At 36.3% G+C, this 23,494-nt stretch overlaps 1 protein-coding gene across 1 annotated transcript; it reads left to right on the top strand.

Moving 5' to 3' along the window:
* Positions 1-2,050: 2,050 nt before the first annotated feature.
* On the top strand, positions 2,051-4,991 carry LOC141628993 (uncharacterized). Its single transcript, XM_074442072.1, has 2 exons — positions 2,051-3,280; positions 4,008-4,991. Exons 1-2 carry the CDS (start codon positions 2,051-2,053, stop codon positions 4,989-4,991), a joined length of 2,214 nt encoding a protein of 737 aa, XP_074298173.1.
* Positions 4,992-23,494: the final 18,503 nt, after the last annotated feature.

The raw sequence follows: 23,494 nt of genomic DNA, 5'->3' as shown, positions 1-23,494 counted from the left end.
CTCTCTTGCCGTTTTTGCCCGTAACTGATCATGCGTTAGAATAAGAGCATCAACATGTGATGACATAGGGCTAATAATTACATTACTTTATCGTAATGTAATGGAGTTCTGTTCACCTACACTTCTTCTCGTTGTTTGACTTGGCATTCGGGAAAATGAAAAACAAACAAAATAGATAATCATTTATTAGCAAATTAATTTAACGCAGGTGTGATATATAAATTTTTTTTTTTTGAAATTTTGAAAATACATGATAAATTATAAATAGTATTAAAATAGTGGAGTACCATTTGTAATGTCAGAGAGCGGAGAACGGGTATTTGATATTGGATGTTGAGTTGTGTCACAAATCACTCGTCTTGTCGGTTGACTCGAATCAACTATAATGTTAAAAAATGAATTAAATGATAAATTATACAAATGATAATATACAAATCGAATATGCTAATAGTAATAATATGATGCGTTTTATAAAGCAAACAAACCCGAGTATACTAATATGGGCCCCAATCGATAAACAATCTATAAACCCTAATCTATAAACCCTAATAAAAAAACCCCAAAATAATGTCAATCAATTGCAATGATCAAGCTCAGTTTCCCCCTCTAGTCTCTAATTCAAACAAAAATCCTGCTCAGAATGTTCACGAAGTGTCCTCGTCGGTGGTTATTGGCGGTCCTGAGACCGACCAGGCGCAGAAAACTGCGAATGTTAATCAAATTGTTGGGATAGCTCCATATGATTTGGATTCAATTGGACCTGATCATTCCTCTGAATGGATAGTTCAAGGGCGACGACGAAAAGGAAAGAGCCCCATGGTTAGCATTCCTAAGAGCCTGAAGATTTGATGCAGGTTTCAATGGAGGACGTGAAGGAAGAGTTGGAATACTGGAAGAACGCTGTTTATGGTTTCGTGTTGGGTGCTAATCCACCAGTGGATGTCTTGGAAGGGTTTCTTAAATGTCTCTGGTCGAAGTTCCCAATGGATAAAATCTCATTCTGCCCTAATGGTGTGTTTATTATTCGGTTCCGGACGGCTGCAGCTAAGACTCAGATTCTCCAGCAGGGACACTTCCTCTTCGATAATAAGCCACTTATAGTGCGGCCGTGGAGTGAGGAGGTCGAGCTTGTGAAGGATGACGTTAAGGATGTTCCCGTGTGAGTAAAAATACATAATTTGCATCTTAAGTTTTGGGGTAAATGTCTCCCCAAAATTGCGGGTTTAATGGGTAAGTTTGTGCGTAGTGATGATGTTACTAAGGAGAAAACTCTATTGGGCTTTGCTAGGGTTATGATTGATGTACCATTTGGCAAACCAATCCCGGAGTGTGTTAAGTTCCTGGATGAGGATAGACAAGTAGTTCAATTGAAGGTGGAATTTGAATGGAAACCCATTGTCTGTACTAACTGTAAGGGTATAGGTCATGATTTCTCAAATTGTAGGAAAGGAAAGACTGGTGTGAAGCCTGTGGCAACGAAGCAGGTGGTGAAGAAGCAATGGAGACCAAAGCAAGCTGGTAAACCTACTGCTCAGGTCAATACTGTTGTTACTCCTGTTATAGTTGACACTATTGCTAGTCCTAATACTCCTGTCCCTGAGATTGTTGCCACCCCTACTGAAAGACCTAACCAATTTGAAGTTATCTGGGGCGAAAATGGGAAGTATCACATGGTGTCAACCCCTGCTCGGTAATAATTAGACTCAGTAGGCAAGAAGTGGTAGAGGCTGGATTAAGTTCTATGAAGTTTGGTTACCACACTTTTTTGGATTCCATTAATAATGTAACCCCAAAGGTAGGAATTGGGATAAATGGTAGTGTATTACTTCCTTCTGGAAGTAATGCATAACTGGGGTTTCTGGAACATTAGGGGGCTAAACAACCAGTCTAAGCAAAATATTATCAAATGGTTTCTTCATCATCACCAGATTGGTTTGTTTGGTCTCCTTGAGACAAAGGTCAAACCTTTGTCTCTAAATGCTGTAATAAGTAATCTGTGTAAGGCTTGGTGTGTTTCAACTAATACACAGTACCATAGAGGAGGTAGAATATGGATTTTGTGGAATCCTTCTACGTTTCAAATTCTTTTTTGGAGTATAATGCACAATTTATCCATATGGAGGTTACTGATTTGGGTACTGGAGATAAGTTTCATATGATCATGGTATATTCTTTTAATGATGTGAAAGAGAGAAAACTTTTGTGGGACAAATTATGTGGCTTCAAAAGGAATATTCATGGATCTTGGGTGATCTATGGGGATTTTAATACTGTCTTGGTATCTGCTGAAAGGTTAGGGGGTAATTGCACTAATGAAGAAATGGATGACTTTAAGAATTGTGTTGATGATTGTGAGGTGTCTGATTGCCCTGCAAGTGGTTCTCTTTACACTTGGAATAACAAACAGGAAGTGGCTACTAGGGTTTACAGTCGCCTAGATAGAGTGTTGGTCAATCACGGGTGGGTTCTCCAGAACCCTAATGTGTATGCTCATTTTTATTGTGAGGGCAATTTTGATCATTGCCCGTGTGTGGTTCAGAATATGACTGTTGGCCCTAAAAAGAGAAGGCATTTTAAGTATTACAACATGTGGAGTAAGTCTGTGGAGTTTAAGCATTGTGTGAAGCTAGTGTGGGACAATGACTGGTATGGTACCAATATGTTCAAGCTCACAAAAAAGCTGAAGGATCTTAAGATGCCTTTGAATAAGTTGAATAAGTTGGATTTTGATGATGTGGTGAACAATGCTACTAGAGCTAAAATGGCTTTGGAATATATTCAGGGTAAGCTGAGGAGTGATCCTCTTAATGCTGAACTTGTTCAACAAGAAATGGATGCTGCCAGTGCTCTTAGATTTCTTGACCAGGCTGCTTATGAGTTCTTGACCCAAAAATCTAAAGCTGTGTGGTTGGAGAAAGGGGATCACAACACAAAGTATTTCCACAGCCTGATCAAAAATAGAAATGCTCAAAATAAAATTCTCAGAATTGCAGACGTGAAAGGGCAACTGTGTGAAGATACTACCCAGATCCAAAATGCCTTCATGGATTTCTATAAGGACCTGTTGGGGACAACAGTCAGTACAAGTGATGTGTCATTGGCTACTGTCCAGATAGGAAGGGTTTGTTCTCCAGAACATCAGGATCTCTTACTGCAACCTGTAACTGATGCTAAAATCAAACAAGTCACGTTCTCAATTCCTTCCCATAAAGCTGCAGGGCCTGATGGGTATTCTAGTGCGTTTTTAAGGATGCTTGGGATGTGGTGGGGGAGCTTGTCTGTAAGTCAATTCAAGATTTTTTCCTTAATGGCAAGTTACTTAAACAAATTAACCATACTCTCATCACTTTGATCCCTAAAATTGACCTTCTCCAGAATGTTACCCAGTTTAGACCTATTTCATGTTGCAATGTGATTTACAAATGCATTTCTAAGCTGATGTGCAACAGACTTGCCAAAGTTTTACCCTCTCTCATCAGTGATAATCAGGGGGGTTCATTCAGGGGAGGAGTATAGTAGAGAATATTTTAATTTTTCAGGATATTATAAGATATTATAATAGGAAACCTGCCTCTCCAAGGTTTATGCTTAAGGTGGACCTTAAAAAAGCTTATGATTATGTTAGTTGGAAGTTCCTAAAACAAATGATGATTGCTTTGAACTTGCCTTCACAGTTTATTAATATGATTATGGAGTGTGTTGAGACAACTTCCTACTCTTTGGTGTTGAATGGTGAAGTTTTTGGGCATTTCAAAGGGGGAAAAGTTTTGAGGCAGGGGAATCCTTTATCCCCTCTGTTGTTTACTATAGCTATGGAATATCTTAGTAGAATTTTGCATTATACAACTACTAGTATGCCCTTTAAGTATCATCCCCTATGTAGCAAGATGAAGATGTCCCACTTAATGTTTGCCGATGACCTTCTTCTGTTCAGTAAGGGGGACATTGAGTCCATTATGATTCTTCTTAGGTCCTTTGCTACTTTTTCTTGTGCATCTGGTCTGTAGATGACCCCAGCTAAGACCAATGCATACTTTAATGGGGTTCAACAATGGGTAAAACTTGATATCATCCAGGTAACAGGCTTCACTGAAGGTCATCTTCCTTTCAGATATTTAGGTGTGCCTATTACTTGTGGGAGGATGAAGAAGCATGACTGTAATATTTTAGTGGAGAAGTTGGTTTCCAGAATAAGGAGTTTTGGTTCAAGAAAGCTTTCATATGCTGGCAGGTTACTACTGGTTAATTCAGTGCTTACAGCTTTATATAGTTATTGGGTTAATATCTTACTGATCCCAAAAGGAGTTCTGAATAAAGTAAATGCCATTTGCAGAAACTACCTGTGGAATGGTAGTGCTGATTATATCAGAGTCCCTTTAGTCAGCTGGGAAAAGGTGTGCTCTCCTAAATATGAAGGAGGTCTAGGTATCAGGGATAGCCTAGCCTGGAACTATGCTACAATTGGGAAGTTGGTTTGGTGGATCTACTGTTGCCCTAATAGGCTCTGGGTGAGATGGGTCAATCAAATCTACTTAAAGGAGAGTAATTGGTCTGATTATAGTCCCAGTGGTGATATTATCTGGGGTTGGAAGAATGTGTGTAGAGTTAGAGATAAGTTAGCTCCTGGTTACTCTAATGGTCAGTGGGTGCTAGGCACGAAAGGTTATTCTGTCAGTCAGGGTTATGAGTTACTGAGGTACAAATTCCAGAGTATGGTGTGGTCTAATCGTATTTGGAATAATTGGTGTATTCCCAAACATCAATTTGTTGGCTGGTTGATTCAAAGGAATGCTCTGCAGCTGAAGGGGAAACTTTCTCGTTTGGGCATTGTGAGTGATGATCTTTGTATACTGTGCTCAAATTATTCTGAAACAGTTGAGCATTTATTTCAACATTGTGAGTACAACAAGAGACTTCTGGATATGTATGCCCAGAGGTGTGGCTTGGTGCCGCCTAATGTCAATCTGATCCTATGGATTGGTCAGAGTTAAGCTTCAAAGGTTAAAAAAGGGGTTTTGGTTGCTTTTCTGCAGTCCATCTATTACCAAATCTGGATGCAGAGGAACAAGGCAAGAGTTGAGGGAAGTATACTACGTCCTGAACTGATTTTTCAACAACTAGTCAGGGAGTTGAATTTATGGTTGAAGACTAAAACAGAGTTTCATATAGATAGTAGAGATAGATTATGGTTTACTAGTCTTCAAATGTGATTGTAATACCGGTTGGGTATTTAAACTGTCTGTTTGTAAATTGTAGCTTGTAATAGCTGTTTGTGCTTAATGGATTAGTTACCTTTCACCAAAAAAAAAAAAAAAAAAATTGGCCGAGTGCATTAGTTAAATGGGCTGAGAAAATTAAAAAAATAAAATTGGCCCATCTCACAACCCAAACCCACCGTCACAAACCCAAGTATACTAATATGGATCGATTGCATTAGTTATATGGGCCGAACTCACTAAAAATTAAAAATGGCCCATTCAATTTATATAATTCACTGACCCAACCCGACACAAACCCGAGTATACTAATTGTAAAAATATGAACCGTCTATAAAATAACACAAACCCGAGTATACAAATATGAACTGATTGCATTTGTTATATGGGGGTCGAGCAGCTTAAAAATTAAACTTGGCCCATCTCACAACATAACCCATCCATCCCAACCAACATTGTGACTATATAAACCCTCTCCTTTCCACCCTTAACCTAACCCTAATCTCTTGTCCTCATTTCCTCCGCCTACTTCATCACTCTACTGCCTCCTCATTTTCTCCGCCTACTTCTTCACTCTACGCCTCCTTCATTATCACTCATTTCCTCCACCTCATTCATCACTCGTTCAGCCTCCTCATTAGCAACACACTCCCTGATCCATTTTTCGCTGCCATCATCCACACTTTTATCATGTAAGATGAAGATGAGGGGGTGAAGACGATGTGCAAGGCAATCGAGATGAAGATAATCAGTTGTAAATCTAAATGACGGTACAATCTTATACTTTGTTTTTATTTTTATTTTTCTATATTTTATGACATGCAAAGTGATTTTCTTGCATTTTTGTGTGTTTTGTTTTGTATTTGGTGGTTTTGTTAATTTATTATGCGTTTTTACAATACAAACAATCAGATCTGAGTGATTAGTTATAGTGTTAGTAATTTAATTTTTAAGTTTTTAAATAATAACATGCAATATGTGTTTTTCAGACATATTACTTTCAAAATAGGGTCCTATTTTGTACGAAATAAATAAAGTCCTCAATTCTTTTCTCTATATATCCAATTTTCGTGCATTTTTTTTTATTATTTATTATATTCGAACCCGAAAATGCGTAGTTATATAATAAACTTACTCATTTTAATTTTGGTTTTAATTAAAAAAAACATACTAGTTTTTACATTTTTTTTTCGAGATATTAATGCTTTAATAGTCAGATCTGAGGTATTATTGTTGATTTGTATTTGTTAATAAATTAACGGCCATTTATTCATAATATATTTCATTTTAAGCGGAAAAAATCGTAGATCTATCAATTACATACACATTTTAATTTGTATCTCAAATTTAACACAAAAAAAATTCGACTTTTATAAATTATTGAGCTTTTAATGCTTTCAATACTCAAATCTGAGTTCTGATTGTTTATTGTTAATTGAATTTTCTTCTAAATATCTAGGATTTCGGAATTTCGTTTTTATAGGTTTGATTTCATCAAGAGTATTATTATTATTATTATTATTGTTATTGTTATTGTTATTGTTATTGTTAGTTATTGTTATTGTATTGTTATTGTTATTGTTATTGTTATTGTTATTGTTATTGTCATCATCATCATCATCGTCATCATCATCATCATCATTAATGGTATTATATGCATTATATTAATGTTTAGTGGTGGAGATGATGATGGTCACTGTTTTCGAAGTCTTCTTAGATCATATTTTGAAGCAAAGTTTGTGTGTTTGATTGAATTTCATCTTGTGTAGATTTTTTTCCCATAGTAATAGACCTTCTAATCTTCTAATTACAAATGCAGATTTTCACTCGACTTGTATTACTACACCATTAAGTTAAGTTCAAAATTTTGCTGATACTAATTTAAAGATTATTATTCCTTTTTCCCCTACATTGCTCAAATTCTAATCTGAATATTTCTTTGTTTTCAGGTTTCAATTTCTGTTTTTCTTCGCATCAATACCACAATCGAAGATGGCAAATGAACTTAAAGATAAGTGTTTCTTCTGTATTATGTGGGAGCTCTATTATGCTAATGATTTATAAGGGGTCGTACTTTATCCGAAACACTTAGAGTCAACCTGGAGTGACTCAAATCTAATGACTGTGACCCAATCCTAACCTAATGAATCTGACCTTACCCTAATGTAAAGGGACTGACCTTACATGACCCACATGTGTCTGACCTTATTTGACCCACTTGGATCTTACCTGACTTTACCCACATGGGTCTTACCTGACTTTACCCACATGGGTCTGACCCCACCCGAACTCTATTATGCTGATTATTTTGCTTAGACTAACTTTTTTTTGGTTTAAAGTTCAGGGGAATCAACTTAAGGGAACATTTCTATCCTATAATTAAAGTACCTGCTTGTTATCAGATTTACTCCTGCAAGTTTATAAGATAAGTTATCTTTCCTTATTCCATTTTAAACTATGTTAACATAATAAGCAATTGTAATAAACTCAAAGTAACTAAAAGAAAACATATTGTTCTCTGGCTGCCTTCTATGTTGTTTTCTCTTCTTCCCAGATCTTGATAAATTACCCTTTTCCATGATTATAATCCCAATAGTTGTCCTTTATTCACCCCTTGTGATCCCACGAAATAATGAGTTGCTGAATTTATTTTTAAAATTGGAAATAAATATATTATGAATGGTTTTATGTGCTGAATTTGAGTGAAAGATATATAATTTGATGTGCATAGATTATGTGAAGTTACTGAAAAAGTTATTGTTTATTGATTTATGATTTAGCTGTTGTTGGTCTTTGAAACCATATCATTTGCCACTACTTTTGCAACTGTTTTTTTGGCCCACTTAAAAACCTGCAGGTTTATTGTTAGTGTCAATTAGGGGGTTATGTTTGTTTGACTTAACTGTATTTGAGCTATAACACCAGTTTAGTTTTTATTTTACTGCTTATAAACATTAATCGTCCGTTTCATTAATTATGTACAATCAAGTATTAAAATTGGTATTTACTGATTAATGCAGTTACAACTGTTTTGACGTTTTTTTAATCGTAACTCTACAATATTTTTGGAATACTTCGAAAGTGCGTTCAGCGTGACTAAGTCATCAAGTCGTCTCATACATTAATTGAATTTTTAATTGTGAAATTATTCGGATTGTATAATTTATTAATGTTTGTTATGTGAAGTTTTAAACTCATTATTCGAATGGTCTAGAAAATTTGAATGTTATTTTCAATTAAAAATTACCCCGCTATTTTTTTAGGTTGACTTATATGCGCTTTCGAAACATTTGTTATCTAACGGTATTCGAGCTTCTGTAACTATTTTGCTGGTCGTATTTGTTTTTTTCGAGCTTCAATATATGCTTTTAATAAGGACGATTTTTGAACGTACAAATTTTAATAACATGCTTTCACATTTATTTCTAGTTTGTGCAATGTTTTCGAATTTTTCGAAAGCACATTCAGCAGGATTCAGTCATAAGGTCGTCTCGTACAATAATTTAATTTGTATCTATGTGTATTTCAGCATCTCTATATATTTTGCTGCTCGTATTTGGTTTATTTTAAGCTTCAGTTTATACTTCTAATAAGGATTCAATGACTATTTTTATAAGCATGTTTTTTTAACATAGTAAATTGAATTTTTAATTGTGCAATTAATCGGAGTGTTCTATTTCTTAATGCTGGTTATGTAAAGATTATAACTCATTACTCGAATGGTTGTATATGTTTTAATTGTGCACGTTTTTGTTGGTCGTATATTGTTTAATTGTGCAGTTTTTTTTCACAAAGTCTGAGTGCTGCATTTAGTTCACTTGTTTCCTACATTGTACTTGCAATAGTAGTCATTTTAACAATTAGAGTAAACTAGTGCAACCTAATCTGAGTAAGGAAAAGTGACGTAATATAACTTAATGCAACCGAAAATTACATTAGTTGTCCATACATTAAAGATAGAAAGTAAACTTTAATCTTCATAGTTTATTACTGCTGGTCCTATTGCTTGCTTGTTGTTCCGGTTCATCCTTGAATTAGCCTTCAGCTTCTCATTCAAAGTTGTTGTTGCTCCAATTTGAATGCGCTTGCTGTCCCACCTTGCTAGTGCTTCCGCTATTCTAATTTGCAATATTTCCTAGCATAACTATGAGACTTACACTAACTGAAATAAAACTTAGTCCAAAAATAGAATCTAAAAAACATAGTCCAAAACCTAGTTGAAAAATATAAACAAACACTCCTTTTAAAAAGATAGTCCAAAAAAGAATTAAAACAAAGGAGTTTTTTTTTAAAACACATTGGCGCTTTTACCATTTTAATCTCTTGATGTTTTGTTGCAGAGGATTTGTCTGATGTGTCGGCTACTACCGCAACACCTTTCCGGGTGTTAACTCTTGATATTCCGTCACTGGTTCATCTTCATTCACCTCTCTCATTTTTTCCTATCGCATTAAATAATTGTAAGTAAAAGATACAGTAGTAGGATAAGGCTTACTAACACTACTACAGATACAGGCTATAACAACGGGTAAAAACCGTTGTTAAAACAAAAGGCGGCCGTTGTTAAAGCGGCCGTTGTAAAAGGTATTTACAACGGTTAGGTTATTTACTAAAACTGTTGTGGAAATTATTCACAACGGTTAAAAGCTGTTGTTGTTGCGAGTAAGTCGTTGTGGAAAGTTTGAAAAAATTTTGGTGGGAAGGATATAACAACAGGTATCATATAAAAAACCGTTGTTGTATCTTTTCCACCAAAATTGTGAAGACTTTTAACAACGGGTATACGTAAAATAACCGTTGTTGAAATTGTTAGTAACAACGGTTCTTTATTTAAAACCTGTTGTTGAATATTATGCGCGGGTATTTGTGAAAGGTATTTACAACATTTCTTTTTTTAAAACCTGTTGTTGAATATTATGCGCGGGTATTTGTGAAAGGTATTTACAACGGTTTTTGTTTTAGTAACCGTTTTTATTACATTTTCGTAATTTTTTTAAAAATTAAATTTGTTTCATGCCATTCAAAATTCTGCATATATCAGCAACAACATAGATCAGCACCAGCATAAATCATAGCTAGGTTCATCATAACTCAATAGATTCAATTCAATCACAACAGCAGCATCATATATACTTACAATTTGATCACTTTACATGAACTAAGATTCCTAAAACTGTGCATCCCCCTAACTCTATCTACAAAGATCATTCCCTAACTTCAACAAAAAATTTACTAAGCTGATCTAAGCTCTAAGTATCATGCATTTAGTCTTCATTGCAATGTTCTAAGACGTATTTGCCCAACATGTCCCTTACCTCGTCTATTTAGTGCCCTTTGTACCGAGGTACTTGTGGCGCGTTGATTACATACTACGGAAAAAACAAAGACAAGACATTATTGTAACAACATACATCATTCAGCATCGCAACATCATGGTATAACAGCAAGCAAGACAACATCAGCTCTAATTTAAAAAAAGTAATAAATGTGGGAAATAATCTGTATACTTCCCTTATTATTAAGGATTATAACGAATATAATGATGACGATCACTAGTCATAAAATTAAAATACATAAACAAAATATAGGATTCAGAAATAACCTTCGGTCCTAGCAAATACGGCCTATGAACAATATCGCAATGATATTCTCCTATCAGTTGCACCCAAGATGCTCCGAGAAATGCCCTTGTTTTGCTAGAATCGATCCAAAAATTAAAATAATTTTTAGGTTTTTCTTTTGTGTTTTTTCGATGAGAGAGGAGGCAAAAATGAAAAATGAATTAGGTTAGAAAATCTTCTCCCTCACTCACCTATAAACCGTGTATTAGGGATGGATTAGGGTAGGATTTTTTTTTCATTTTTCTCGGCCAATTTCCGAAATAAGGAGTATTATTTCCTTATTTTTGGTTATTCCAAAAATGTATAAAATGTGTTAAATTGTCATCTAGTGAGGATCGAACCCATGACCTCTTGGTTTGTGTACCCTCACTATTACCACTATGACACAGTCAACTTGTTGATATTAAATATAACCGATTACATTTAATTACGAATTAACAGATTAATTCGTCCAAGGTAACATTACATACATTTAATTAAATATAACTTATTATATTCAATTTACGAATTGACAGTTAATTCGTCTCAACTAATATTATTTAATCTTCATTAAATAATTGTCTCATCAACACATTGACTAACTGTTTAGTCATATTAGGCATCAATGTGATCATATTTCTATAATCACATCTCTCAAACACATCCTATAGGTGTGACCTTTAGGGACCAGTTGATCACCGCCATCTGTATGATAATAACGTCAAACTTTCTAGCAAGCCAACCGTTATTAGGTAAACGTTAATCAACTGATTAAATATACGAAGTATACCCTTGTGAACCTGTAAGAGATTAACAAATGTTATCACACTAATTTGTGGAGGACACAAGCTCCAACAAACTCCCACTTGTCCTCACAAGTGTATGTGCGATAACCGATTCTCATATCCTAAAATTTCTCCCACTCAATGTAAAACAATTTGCAAATCCGTATTCACAAAGGTCTTATTTTACAAGCGATCAATATCAAGAGTGGTTTCCCCGACTAGAGAGTAACTTAACTGATAAAAGAATCAACATTCGAGCATGGCCATGCATTTCAGTTACAACTCCTCGAGTGGCCCTGAGAAATAACTATACCTGATAAGGGTTGGATATTTTCCTCAACTCGAATCTTGCAGATGTAAGCATAGTATGAAATGACCCAGAAAAAATCTACTTAGCCTCCAGTTACGGCAGACCGTGAGAAAGAAACCAAAGTCACCCAAAAACTGCCTTAATCTCAAGAGACAGTCGATAGTCAAAAGAATCGACTCTAGGAACACAATGGATGTCCTATCCACGACCTGGCACGGAATGTTTTAAACATTTAGGACTCCATTACATTGTCACAAAAATTTGTCCTACGAGGTATCGTTATAATCTCGTATTTGTGAACGACCAGTCAACCGTTTGACTTATGGCTCGTTGAACCCACCATCAATCGACTGCACAATATAATAGCCAGAGTTATCAGCTCATTTAGGCGATTACAGACCAAAACAAATATAATGTAATTCAGTTCACTTTGTGGCGTTCAATGTTGTCAGTACAATCCACATGAAAAACAAAATATTATATAAAAACGATGAAGTTATAAATAGTATATGAAAAAGATAATGTATCAAATCCATAATCAACTACTACAACTTAGGAACACGTTTAATTCCCATGGAAATAATGTGCCCTACATGCTTATCATAATTCAACGATTCAGTAGTAGAATTTGCTACAACACTCTGTCTGGAACTCTTCCAACTGACCGCAGCACTATTAAGAGTGAAGACGAACCCGGACTGAGATTTTGAATCATCTCGATCCGTTTGGAAGCTAGCATCTGCGTAACCGGTTGCGCATAGCTTAGTATCTCCTCCATAAGTCAATACCCTATCCTTAGTCCTCCGTAGGTACTTGAGGATATTTTTAACAGCTATCCAGTGAGTTTCACTTGGATTATTTTGGTACCGACTCATCATACTCAATTCATATGACACGTCTGGACGTGTGCATATCATGGCATACATGATTGATCCTATTGCAGATGCATAAGGAACACGACTCATGCGCTCAATCCCTTCAAGCGTCGTGGGTGACTGAGACTTGCTCAACTGCATCCCAGACGTCATTGGAAGGTTCCCCTTCTTGGAGTTGGTCATGCTGAACCTCTCAAGAATCTTATTCAAATAAGACTCCTGACTTAGTGATAACGTCCGTCGTGATCTATCTCGGTAAATACGGATTCCCAAAATGCGTTGTGCCTCACTCAGATCTTTCATCTGGAAATGGTTCTTCAACCATTCTTTAACTGAAGATAGGATAGGAATATCATTCCCAATAAAGAGTATGTCATCAACATACAATATCAAGAATACAATCTTTCTCCCACTCGACTTGATATATAAGCATGGTTCTTCGACCGATCGAGTGAAACCATACTCTTTTATCACATGGTCGAAACGATGATTCCAACTCCGAGAAGCTTGCTTAAGTCCATAAATGGAACGCTTAAGCTTGCATACTTTCTTAGGATGTTCAGGATCTATGAAACCTTCGGGTTGCACCATGTACAACTCTTACTCCAAATAACCGTTTAAGAAGGCGGTTTTCACATCCATTTGCCAAATTTCATAATCATGAAATGCGGCTATCACTAAGATTATCCGAATGGAACGTAGCATGACTACAGGTGCAAAAATCTCATCATAATGCAATCCGTGCACTTGAGTGAAACCTTTTGCCACAAGTCGTGCCTTATAGGTATCTGGTTGCGCGTCTACAGAACGCTTTATTTTGTAAAGCCATTTGCACTGTAGAGATTTTACCTTATTAGGTAAATCAACTAGATCCCATACGTCATTCTCATACATGGAGTCCATCTCGGATTGCATGGCTTCGAGCCATAGCTTTGAGTCGGAATATGCCATAGCACCTTTATAGGTAGCGGGTTCATTACTCTCAAGGAATAAAACGTCATTCTCCTCGACCATACCAATGTATCTGTCCGGAGGATTAGAGACTCTACCCGACCTCCTAGGTTCCTCTGGAATATGAACCGTGTCATCAGTTGGAGGAACAACTTCCTCCATCTGTTCCTCGGTTGTTGGTTCTGGAATCTCCGACAGCTCGAAGGTTCTATTACTCGTCTTGTTCTCGAGAAATTCTTTCTCTAAGAACGTCGCACTAGCCGCAACAAAAACTCGATGTTCGGTAGGCGAATAGAAGTAATGACCAAATGTTCCTTTTGGATAACCTATAAAGTATGTCTTGACCGATCGCGGGCCGAGCTTATCCTCGTGTCTCCACTTGACATAAGCCTCACAGCCCCAAACCCGAAGAAAGGACAAGTTAGGTACCGTTCCCTTCCACATTTCATATGGAGTCTTGTCGACAGCTTTAGACGGACTTCGGTTAAGTATAAGAGCAAATTTATTAAAAAGAGCAAAACCCCATAATGAATCAAGCACTACCGTGTGACTCATCATGGATCGAACCATATCAAGTAAGGTTCGATTTCTCCGTTCGGACACACCATTCAATTGAGGTGTTCCAGGTGGAGTTAACTGCAAAACGATTCCACAGTCTTTCAGGTGTTGATCAAACTCATTTGAAAGATATTCGCCACCCCGATCTGAACGGAGTGCTTTAACCTTTCTACCCAGTTGGTTTTGTACCTGTTCGTATTCCTTGAATTTCTCAAAGGACTCACTTTTATGCTTCATTAAGTAGACATATCCGTATCTACTCAAATCGTCCGCGAAAGTGATAAAATATCTATAGCCATCTCTAGCGGTAATTGACATAGGTCCACATACGTCCGTATGTATGAGTCCTAATAGGTCACTAGCGCGCATTCCAACACCTTTGAAGGAAATTCGAGTCATCTTGCCAATGAGACATGATTCACACGTGCCATATGTAGAAAAATCGAATGCGGGAATAGTCCCATTATCGACGAGTTTCTTCACGCGTTTCTCATTTATGTGTCCCATTCGACAATGCCATAGATAGGTTTGATCTTTGTCACCAACCTTTATTTTCTTATTATTCACGTGTAATACTTCTGTGGTTTGGTCTAAGATATAAATTCCATTCATGGAAACTGCTTTGCCATAAATCATTTCATTGAAAGAGAAAATACAGCTATTATCCTTTATTGAAAATGCAAAACCGTCTTTAGCAAGTACGGAAACAGAAATAATGTTGTTAGACAAACTGGGTACATAGTAACAGTTATTTAAAAATAACTCAAAACCACTAGGGAGTTGGATTACATATGTTCCCTTCGAGACAGCAGCAACTCGTGCTCCATTCCCGACACGCAGGTCCACATCACCTTTTTCGAGAAGTATGATGTTCTTTAGGCCCTGCAAATGATTACACAGATGAGAACCACAACCAGTATCAAGTACCCAAGTTCCGAAACTTGCATGGTTAATCTCAATCATATGAATATAAGATGACATACCAACAGGAACGACGCGACCTGCTTTGATGTCCTCACGGTAGACGGGACAGTTCCTCCTCCAATGTCCAGTCTTGTGACAATGGTGGCACTCTATGTCACCGCCCTTGCTCTTTGCCTTGCCCTGTGAGCCACTAGTCTCATCAGGCACACTCTTACCATTTCCTGGCTTCTTAAACTTTGGCTTACCTACAGCTTGGTCGCCATGAGTCTTGCCCTTACCTTTACCCTTGTTGAAAATCGTGAGAACATCCTGCTTCACACTCCCACTCAATTTCATATCCTTCTCGGTCTGTACGAGAAGGGAGTGTAGCTCATGAGGACTCTTTTTCAAGTCATTCATGTAGTAGTTCGCCCTGAAAAGGGCAAAACCATCGTGAAGAGAATGAAGCATTCGGTCTATGACAATGCTCTCACTGATTTTACAATCAAGTGCCTCCAACTTCTCGACATTCTCAATAATGTGAAGAATGTGTGGGCTAACCGGTTGGCCCTTCTGGAGTTTCGCATCAAAGAGGCGACAGGTATGCTCATAAGTAACGATTCTCGGTGCCTTTGAGAACTCGTTAGTGAGCGTGGTGAAAATCTTGTTTGCACCCTGTGCAATGAAGCGTCTCTTCAAATTGGTTTCCATTGCAAAGATGAGTACGTTCTTTATCGCACCCGCTTCCATAACGAAGTCACTATAAGCGAGTGACTCGTTGACTCCTGCATTGGGGCCTGGGTTGACCGGTATTGGCTCAGTTAAGTACTTGAGCTTACCGTCAGCAATGGCAGCATTCCGTAGTGCCGCCTCCCAATCCGCAAAGTTGGACCCGTCGTTTTTCAAACGTGTGAACTGATTCATCTGGTCCATAAAAATTTTAAGCCAGGACGCGCGATCAAGTGTGGCACTAGGCATTGGGATTACGTTATTTCCAGCCATTTAGTTGTTATAGTATTATCAAAAATAAACGTGTTCTACACTGCGAGAAGAAGAATAAAAATAATAAGCATGTACATCGTTTATATTTTTAAGTTTAATGAACTACTGTCATAACGTGAAGACTCAAAAACATTTATACAATTGACCTCCCTCAAGAATCATATAAATGATCCCAAGACTCAATTCTCTGTAAATTGATAAGCTAACCTTTTAGCTAATTCTACCGTTAGAATTCTTGGTCGATAAATTTCTGTAAATTCTATCTTTAGTCCATCATAATCACGAGAAACTCTTCGGACTATGATGTTGAGGTAAACTAAGTCAACACAACTACTTACCTAACGTAGAATGGGTCATATTATGCCTACCGACGAAGAAGGGATTCATAGTTGTTTGCCCTTATAAAGACTAATCTCAATTTCCGTTTTAGAGGAAGATCCCATCAACTTTATTTTAATTCATTTTAAGTGAACTAATATCTAGCATGCGAGAATGAATAAACTAAGGTGATGGCTTAAAAAGACCGTGACATCTGTATGTCCATGAAAACTAACATACAACCTATATGAGTCAATTTTCATGCATTTTAGTAGTAGGTGGTTTGGTTTTAGGCGGAATATGATGCATAAACTAACATGTGAATGAAAAGCAATAAGAATGAAAACGTAAAAACAGTAAAAGTCCTAGTGTGGCCTATCCTATCAAAATGAATAATAAATACAAGTTTGGAATCCATCCTTGGACCCGAGAAGCTTGTCTTGATGTTCCATCTTGATCCATGTAGCGGGAGTGAACTCCAATCTCTATCTTTAGTCTTCTTTGAAATTACAATAATTAAAATTACATAATAAACCTATTTATTACAATCTAATTTCAAAACCCAAAACTAAAAATAAAGTAAAAGAGATTCGAGATCTCATAATTACATAAAAATCATGTTTCCTTCATTACGAAAACATAATTAGACTAAGGCCACACTAAGTATTACAATTTACAACCGATTGCAAAAATACGTAAATTAAACCATTCAATCGATTCATTCAACTAAAAAAAATGCATCAACTAAAAAAAAATTAAACATACATGACACAATTCTTTAATTATGTTGATTAATTTTGTCCAAACCACCTATTTAAATCAAATTAAGTGACAATTCCTCAATTAATCACATTAATTTCAATCTTAATCCATATTAAACTTGTAATATGAATTCAATCCGTCAAAATTTTAAACTGATTTAAAATAATTCGGTATCTTATAATTGTGAACCGTTTCACAATAACTAATTGGCCAAAACAAACAAAACAAAATCCCTTTTTTTTATAAGTCTCGGCTGAACTCAAAAGAAACCAAATTTTTTTTTTTTAAATTAATTTCAGCACGGCTGAAAAAAACAGAAAACAAAAAAATTCTTTCTTTTCATACGGTAAAAAAAAAACGAATCACCCCATGAAACCATCTCGGTTTTTCTGCAAAAACCGTAAAAATTTTTTTTTTTTAAATCTGCCGTGAACAGTAGCAGAAGCAAAAAAAATAGGGTAAAAAAAACAGAAAACCCTTATGCCTCCTTTTTTTTTTTTTTTTGCGGCAAAATGCCCTAAAACAAGGTTTGATGAATAAAATTGTTTACAGTTGCTATTTAGAACATGATTAGCATATGAAATAATTAAATATGATTAATTTATATGCCAAAAACTATATAGAAAAACAATCTTTATATCATAAACATGACGATTCCATTTAATTTTAACTTAATCTGCATTAAATCAAAAAACTACCAATTCTTCATATGATAATTTTTAACTGATTAAAACAACAATATGAAAAATAAAATGGAAAAATATCATCAAACAAAGAAGAAAAAAACGGCTGGAATTTTTTTTTTTCTCTCGGCCAAAAAAAAAATTTCAGCCGAAAAACCCTAATGTTGTTTACAAACGATTTTATGAAAATCATCAAAATTAAAATTCGTGGCCTTGGCTCTGATACCACTTATGGGAAATAATCTGTATACTTCCCTTATTATTAAGGATTATAACGAATATAATGATGACGATCATTAGTCATAAAATTAAAATACATAAACAAAATATAGGATTCAGAAATAACCTTCGGTCCTAGCAAATACGGCCTATGAACAATATCGCAATGATATTCTCCTATCAGTTGCACCCAAGATGCTCCGAGAAATGCCCTTGTTTTGCTAGAATCGATCCAAAAATTAAAATAATTTTTAGGTTTTTCTTTTGTGTTTTTCCGATGAGAGAGGAGGCAAAAATGAAAAATGAATTAGGTTAGAAAATCTTCTCCCTCACTCACCTATAAACCGTGTATTAGGGATGGATTAGGGTAGGATTTTTTTTTCATTTTTCTCGGCCCATTTCCGAAATAAGGAGTATTATTTCCTTATTTTTGGTTATTCCAAAAATGTATAAAATGTGTTAAATTGTCATCTAGTGAGGATCGAACCCATGACCTCTTGGTTTGTGTACCCTCACTATTACCACTATGACACATTCAACTTGTTGATATTAAATATAACCGATTACATTTAATTACGAATTAACAGATTAATTCGTCCAAGCTAACATTACATACATTTAGTTAAATATAACTTATTATATTCAATTTACTTAATTGACGATTAATTGTCTCAACTAATATTATTTAATCTTCATTAAATAATTGTCTCATCAACACATTGACTAACTGTTTAGTCATATTAGGCATCAATGTGATCATATTTCTATAATCACATCTCTCAAAGACATCCTATAGGTGTGACCTTTAGGGACCAGTTGATCACCGCCATCTGTATGATAATAACGTCAAACTTTCTAGCAAGCCAACCGTTATTAGGTAAACGTTCATCAACTGATTAAATATACGAAGTATACCCTTGTGAACCTGTAAGAGATTAACAAATGTTATCACACTAATTTGTGGAGGACACAAGCTCCAACAATAAACACATTATTAAATTTCTAACCTTTTCTGGAATAAGGATATATCTTCGCATAATAATCTCCAACATGAACCGACAAACGTAGTATCCACATTGTATGCTATCCGGCTGGAGAGGGACCTATTATTACATAAAAAATGAAGAGACGAGAAGGCCCACATCAGAATCTTGCACTTTAGGTATTGTATTTGCGCACGTATTATTATTAAAGACAGATTTTTGCACTTAAGGTATTGTATTTGAGCACGTACCCCTGTTATCGTAATAATAGTAGGGCCATCATCAGAATCTTTCGTGGGTTGATCCTCGTTAGCTCTTTTCTTCTCAAAGACCCTTTTTTTTATAAAAAAAAGGAGGTAGAAACTCATATTTTTGGGGCAAAAATGAGCTTTTTGCTATAAATAAAAATTGAAACTTAATGTTATTATAAATAAATCAGTATTATAAACTTACTTAATAATCAAGCCCTTAAAGGTCTCGTTTGGTTCTCTATGCAAAGAGTTCAACCAAAAAACTTTCTTCTTGGTCGGCATGATGGCTGCTAGCACCCAATGACTCCTACATCAAGAGACATCATCATTATTAACAAGTACATATATTAGTTATGAAAATGCAATTGTAGGTGGAATTGTAATATTATTTTGTTTATCACCCCATTTCATTATAAGGGGCAAAAATGAGCTTTTTGTTTGTCGCCAATTCCCGAGCAATATAATCTACCCGATCTTCGTACGAAATCAACGTGATATGCATAGATAAAATATAGGGGCACAGGAATCCGTATTGATCACATTGAATCTTGTTCTCGGGGATCACTCTCGATTTCATTAACCTACATTATTACGGTATTAATTCCGGTATTTAAAACACTATCTAGTCAGAATATTAGAATATGAGATGATTTATTAAGAAACTTACTTCATCCAAACAAATAGGCGGTGGACATCAATCTCGAGAAGGCCAGCCCAAATGGCTAGCAGCTCCCATGACAAAATTGCTTCGCGCTCAATCCCTAAAATATCCTTCTCGAGCGGAATAATTATCAATTGATCGGTTGCTATGCGACGGCTAGCCTCCAAATACAGTTTCCTCATCGTCAGCGTTCTTACTTTTAGCATGAATTCGCTCCCAGAAAAATTAGTGGAGTTTATACTCCTAACATCTTTCAGTGCGGGGAAATAATGCTTTTCTCTTTTTGTGCTACTACCACCAGCTTATACATGTAGATAAATAAAATAATAAAAAATCCAAAGGTAACATATCCTAGTTGGAGTAATAAAAATAAAAGAGTACTTAACTAAATACCTCATCAACCTGCTCTTTAAATGATGAGGCAGTAGTAGGTATGTCAGGGGACTTAGGCTTATCCGTCTTTTTTGTCCCCTACACAAAATTTCGATGTTTTTTAGAAATACAGAAAAAATATAAATAAAGGGAGGTTTTAAAAAAAATGGAGAAGTTAGTTAAATACCTCATCAAGTTGTTGTTTCGACGAGGTAGTTGGCATGTTTGGGGACTTAGGCTTATCCGTATTTTTTGTTCCCTACCAAAAAAAATTACATATAAATTTAACATATAAAAATTTAACATATATAGGTATTTTTTCTAACCCCAACTGCTTTCGGTTGAGGCGGAGACGAACAAGCAAGGAAGATGTGAGAATGAGGCCATTAGATGAAACTTTCAATCGCATCTGCCAGAATGGTAATGTCGTCACGAACTGGGACGGGCAATTCAAATTTTTCATGGCCTTTTAAGACTTGAGTTAACTCCACTTTTCTATGATTCGGCAAAAGTTTTTCGCCATGAACCAATAAAGTTTCCGCTGATTTGGTGGGAAAGTCTGCGAGACCCCGACCAACACGTACAGGTTTTGCGGATTTAGAGTCAGCAAGAATAACTACCTTCCTATTTACGGCCTGAAGAATACACATACATTATATATTATATCCCAAAATTTAATAGAATTCATATAAATTTCACTAATTAAAGACTTCATGCATACCTTGCCGAAAACTGTGAACTGATTTGAAGGGGATGTATGCTGTTGTTTTCCATCAGCCGTCTTCTCAAGTTGCATCCCCTGATTATTGTCAGCTGTGGCAGATAACTCAAGTTGCATCTCCTTTTCAGACTCATTTACCTAATAAAATTAACTAATGGCACGATGTCAGAAGTTATAGCATTAGAGTTGGCAGGGAACACACCCCCTAATCTACCCAAAAAAAAGAAAAGAAAAATAAGGAAGTCATATATTTACCTTATCGGCTTTAGTTGTTACAACTTCAGAAGCAGTAGGTACCTGATCTTTCTGAATTTCGTTGACCGATACTTCCTTCTCATGTATTGCCAAGGTAGTAGTGTTCTAGGCCTCTTGACCAATCTGTTGTACCTTACCCCCTTTAATGACATCCTCCATCATCTTCAATTCTTCTTCGGAAGGCTTGCCTCCAGTATTCATCTTTAGTATCACGGATGCCAATAGCTGAACCTGCATGCCAAGAATGTAATGTTTCAGCAATTTGTTTAAAACAATAACATGTGAACTTAAATGAAAATAATAGAATAAATGGTACCATGTCAGCCTTCTCAGCCTTAGCCTTCCTTTTCTTCTTTTTCGGGGCAGTTGTCCCATAATATTTCGTGACTCCAACCTGTAACAGGATGCCCCTCAATCGACCTGGATGTTCGGGTCGGCCGATCGCTCTAGCAAGAACGTCATCACGACCATTGGGAGTGAATTTCCCTTCTTCTACCTCCTTTAATACCTTCTCCTATAATATATTAAATAAACTTCAAATTATATTTGTGACTAAAATAATAAAGTTAGTAATGAACTCGTCTTAATAAAATAATGCTTACTATGTTGGCCAACACTTCCTGATCATATTTGTCACACGGCTGCTACGCGCACCAAGTTCATTTCCCGAGTCAAATATTCATGTCAAATCCTATGCCAAGCACTTAGGGACGGATTCGGCTTGATTTCCGCTGGATTCTTCACATTTATGCAATATTACACAAAAAACACGAAAGTAGACGGAAATAGGGAAAATAGTAGCATAAACTACATAATTGAGCTCTTAAATGCGTGTGAAATATGGTGTAAAACATCATATTTAGGACACGCATCAAACTCCCCAAAGGAGATTGAACCCGCCAATGATGGAAGTCGTGAAAGAAGAGATAATAAAACTACTCCAAATGGGAATCATCTATACCATTAGCGATTCTCAATGGGTAAGTCCTACTCAATGTGTACCAAAAAATGTTGGGGTGACGGTAATCGAAGGCAAAGAGGGAGCTTTAATTCCCACTCGGATTCAAACCGGGTGGAGAGTTTGCATCGATTATCGCCGCCTTAATGTCGTGACATTTAAAGATCATTTCCCCTTACCCTTTCTAGATCAAATGCTAGAGAGGTTAGGAGGAAAAGAGTTATATTGCTTTTTGGACGGGTACTCCAGGTATTTTCAAATCCCCATTAACCCGGAGGATCAATCCATAACAACTTTTACTTGCCCATTCGGTACTTATGCTTACCGCCGCATGCCCTTTAGATTGTGCAATGCCCCCAGCACATTCCAACGGTGCATGATGAGCATCTTTTCGGACTATGTGGAGCGTATTTTGGAAGTTTTCATGGATGACTTCACCATCCATGGGGAATCATTTGACTCGTGTCTAGACCACTTCGCTATGGTCCTATCACGGTGCATAGACTCTCACCTCATTTTAAATTCTGAAAAGTGTCACTTAATGGTGAGTAGCGGGATCGTGTTAGGACATATAGTGTCGCGAAGAGGGATTGAGGTGGATACGGCTAAGGTGGATGTGATTAAAACCTTGCCGTATCCATCTAATACTCGAGATGTGAGGTCATTCTTGGGACACACGGGTTTTTACCGAAGAATTATTAAAAACTTTTCCAAGATTGCTTACCCCTTGTGCAAGCTCTTGCACAAGGATGTGGAGTTTGTTTTTGATGATTCTTGTAGGGTGGCATTTGATTCTTTGAAAGAAAGGCTTGTGACGGCCCCAATAATTCAAGCTCCAAAATGGGACCTTCTTTTTGAAATCATGACGGATGCTAGTGATTATGCTCTTGGCGCGGTTGTAGGCCAAAGGGAGGGGAAGGTAGCTCATGTGATTCAATATGCCTCTTCGCTATTAAATGATGCTCAACGAAACTACACCACCACGGAGAAGGAATTCTTGGCGGTGGTGTATGCCATTGAAAAATTTCGGCCTTATCTTTTGGGTGCTAAAGTCATTATTTATACCGATCACAAATCCATAAGGCAACTCGTGGACAAGAAGAACACCAAG

This window comes from Silene latifolia, chromosome Y (assembly GCF_048544455.1).
Source record: "Silene latifolia isolate original U9 population chromosome Y, ASM4854445v1, whole genome shotgun sequence".
Classification (NCBI taxonomy): Eukaryota; Viridiplantae; Streptophyta; class Magnoliopsida; order Caryophyllales; family Caryophyllaceae; genus Silene; species Silene latifolia.
This window is presented reverse-complemented; position numbering and strand designations above follow the sequence as displayed.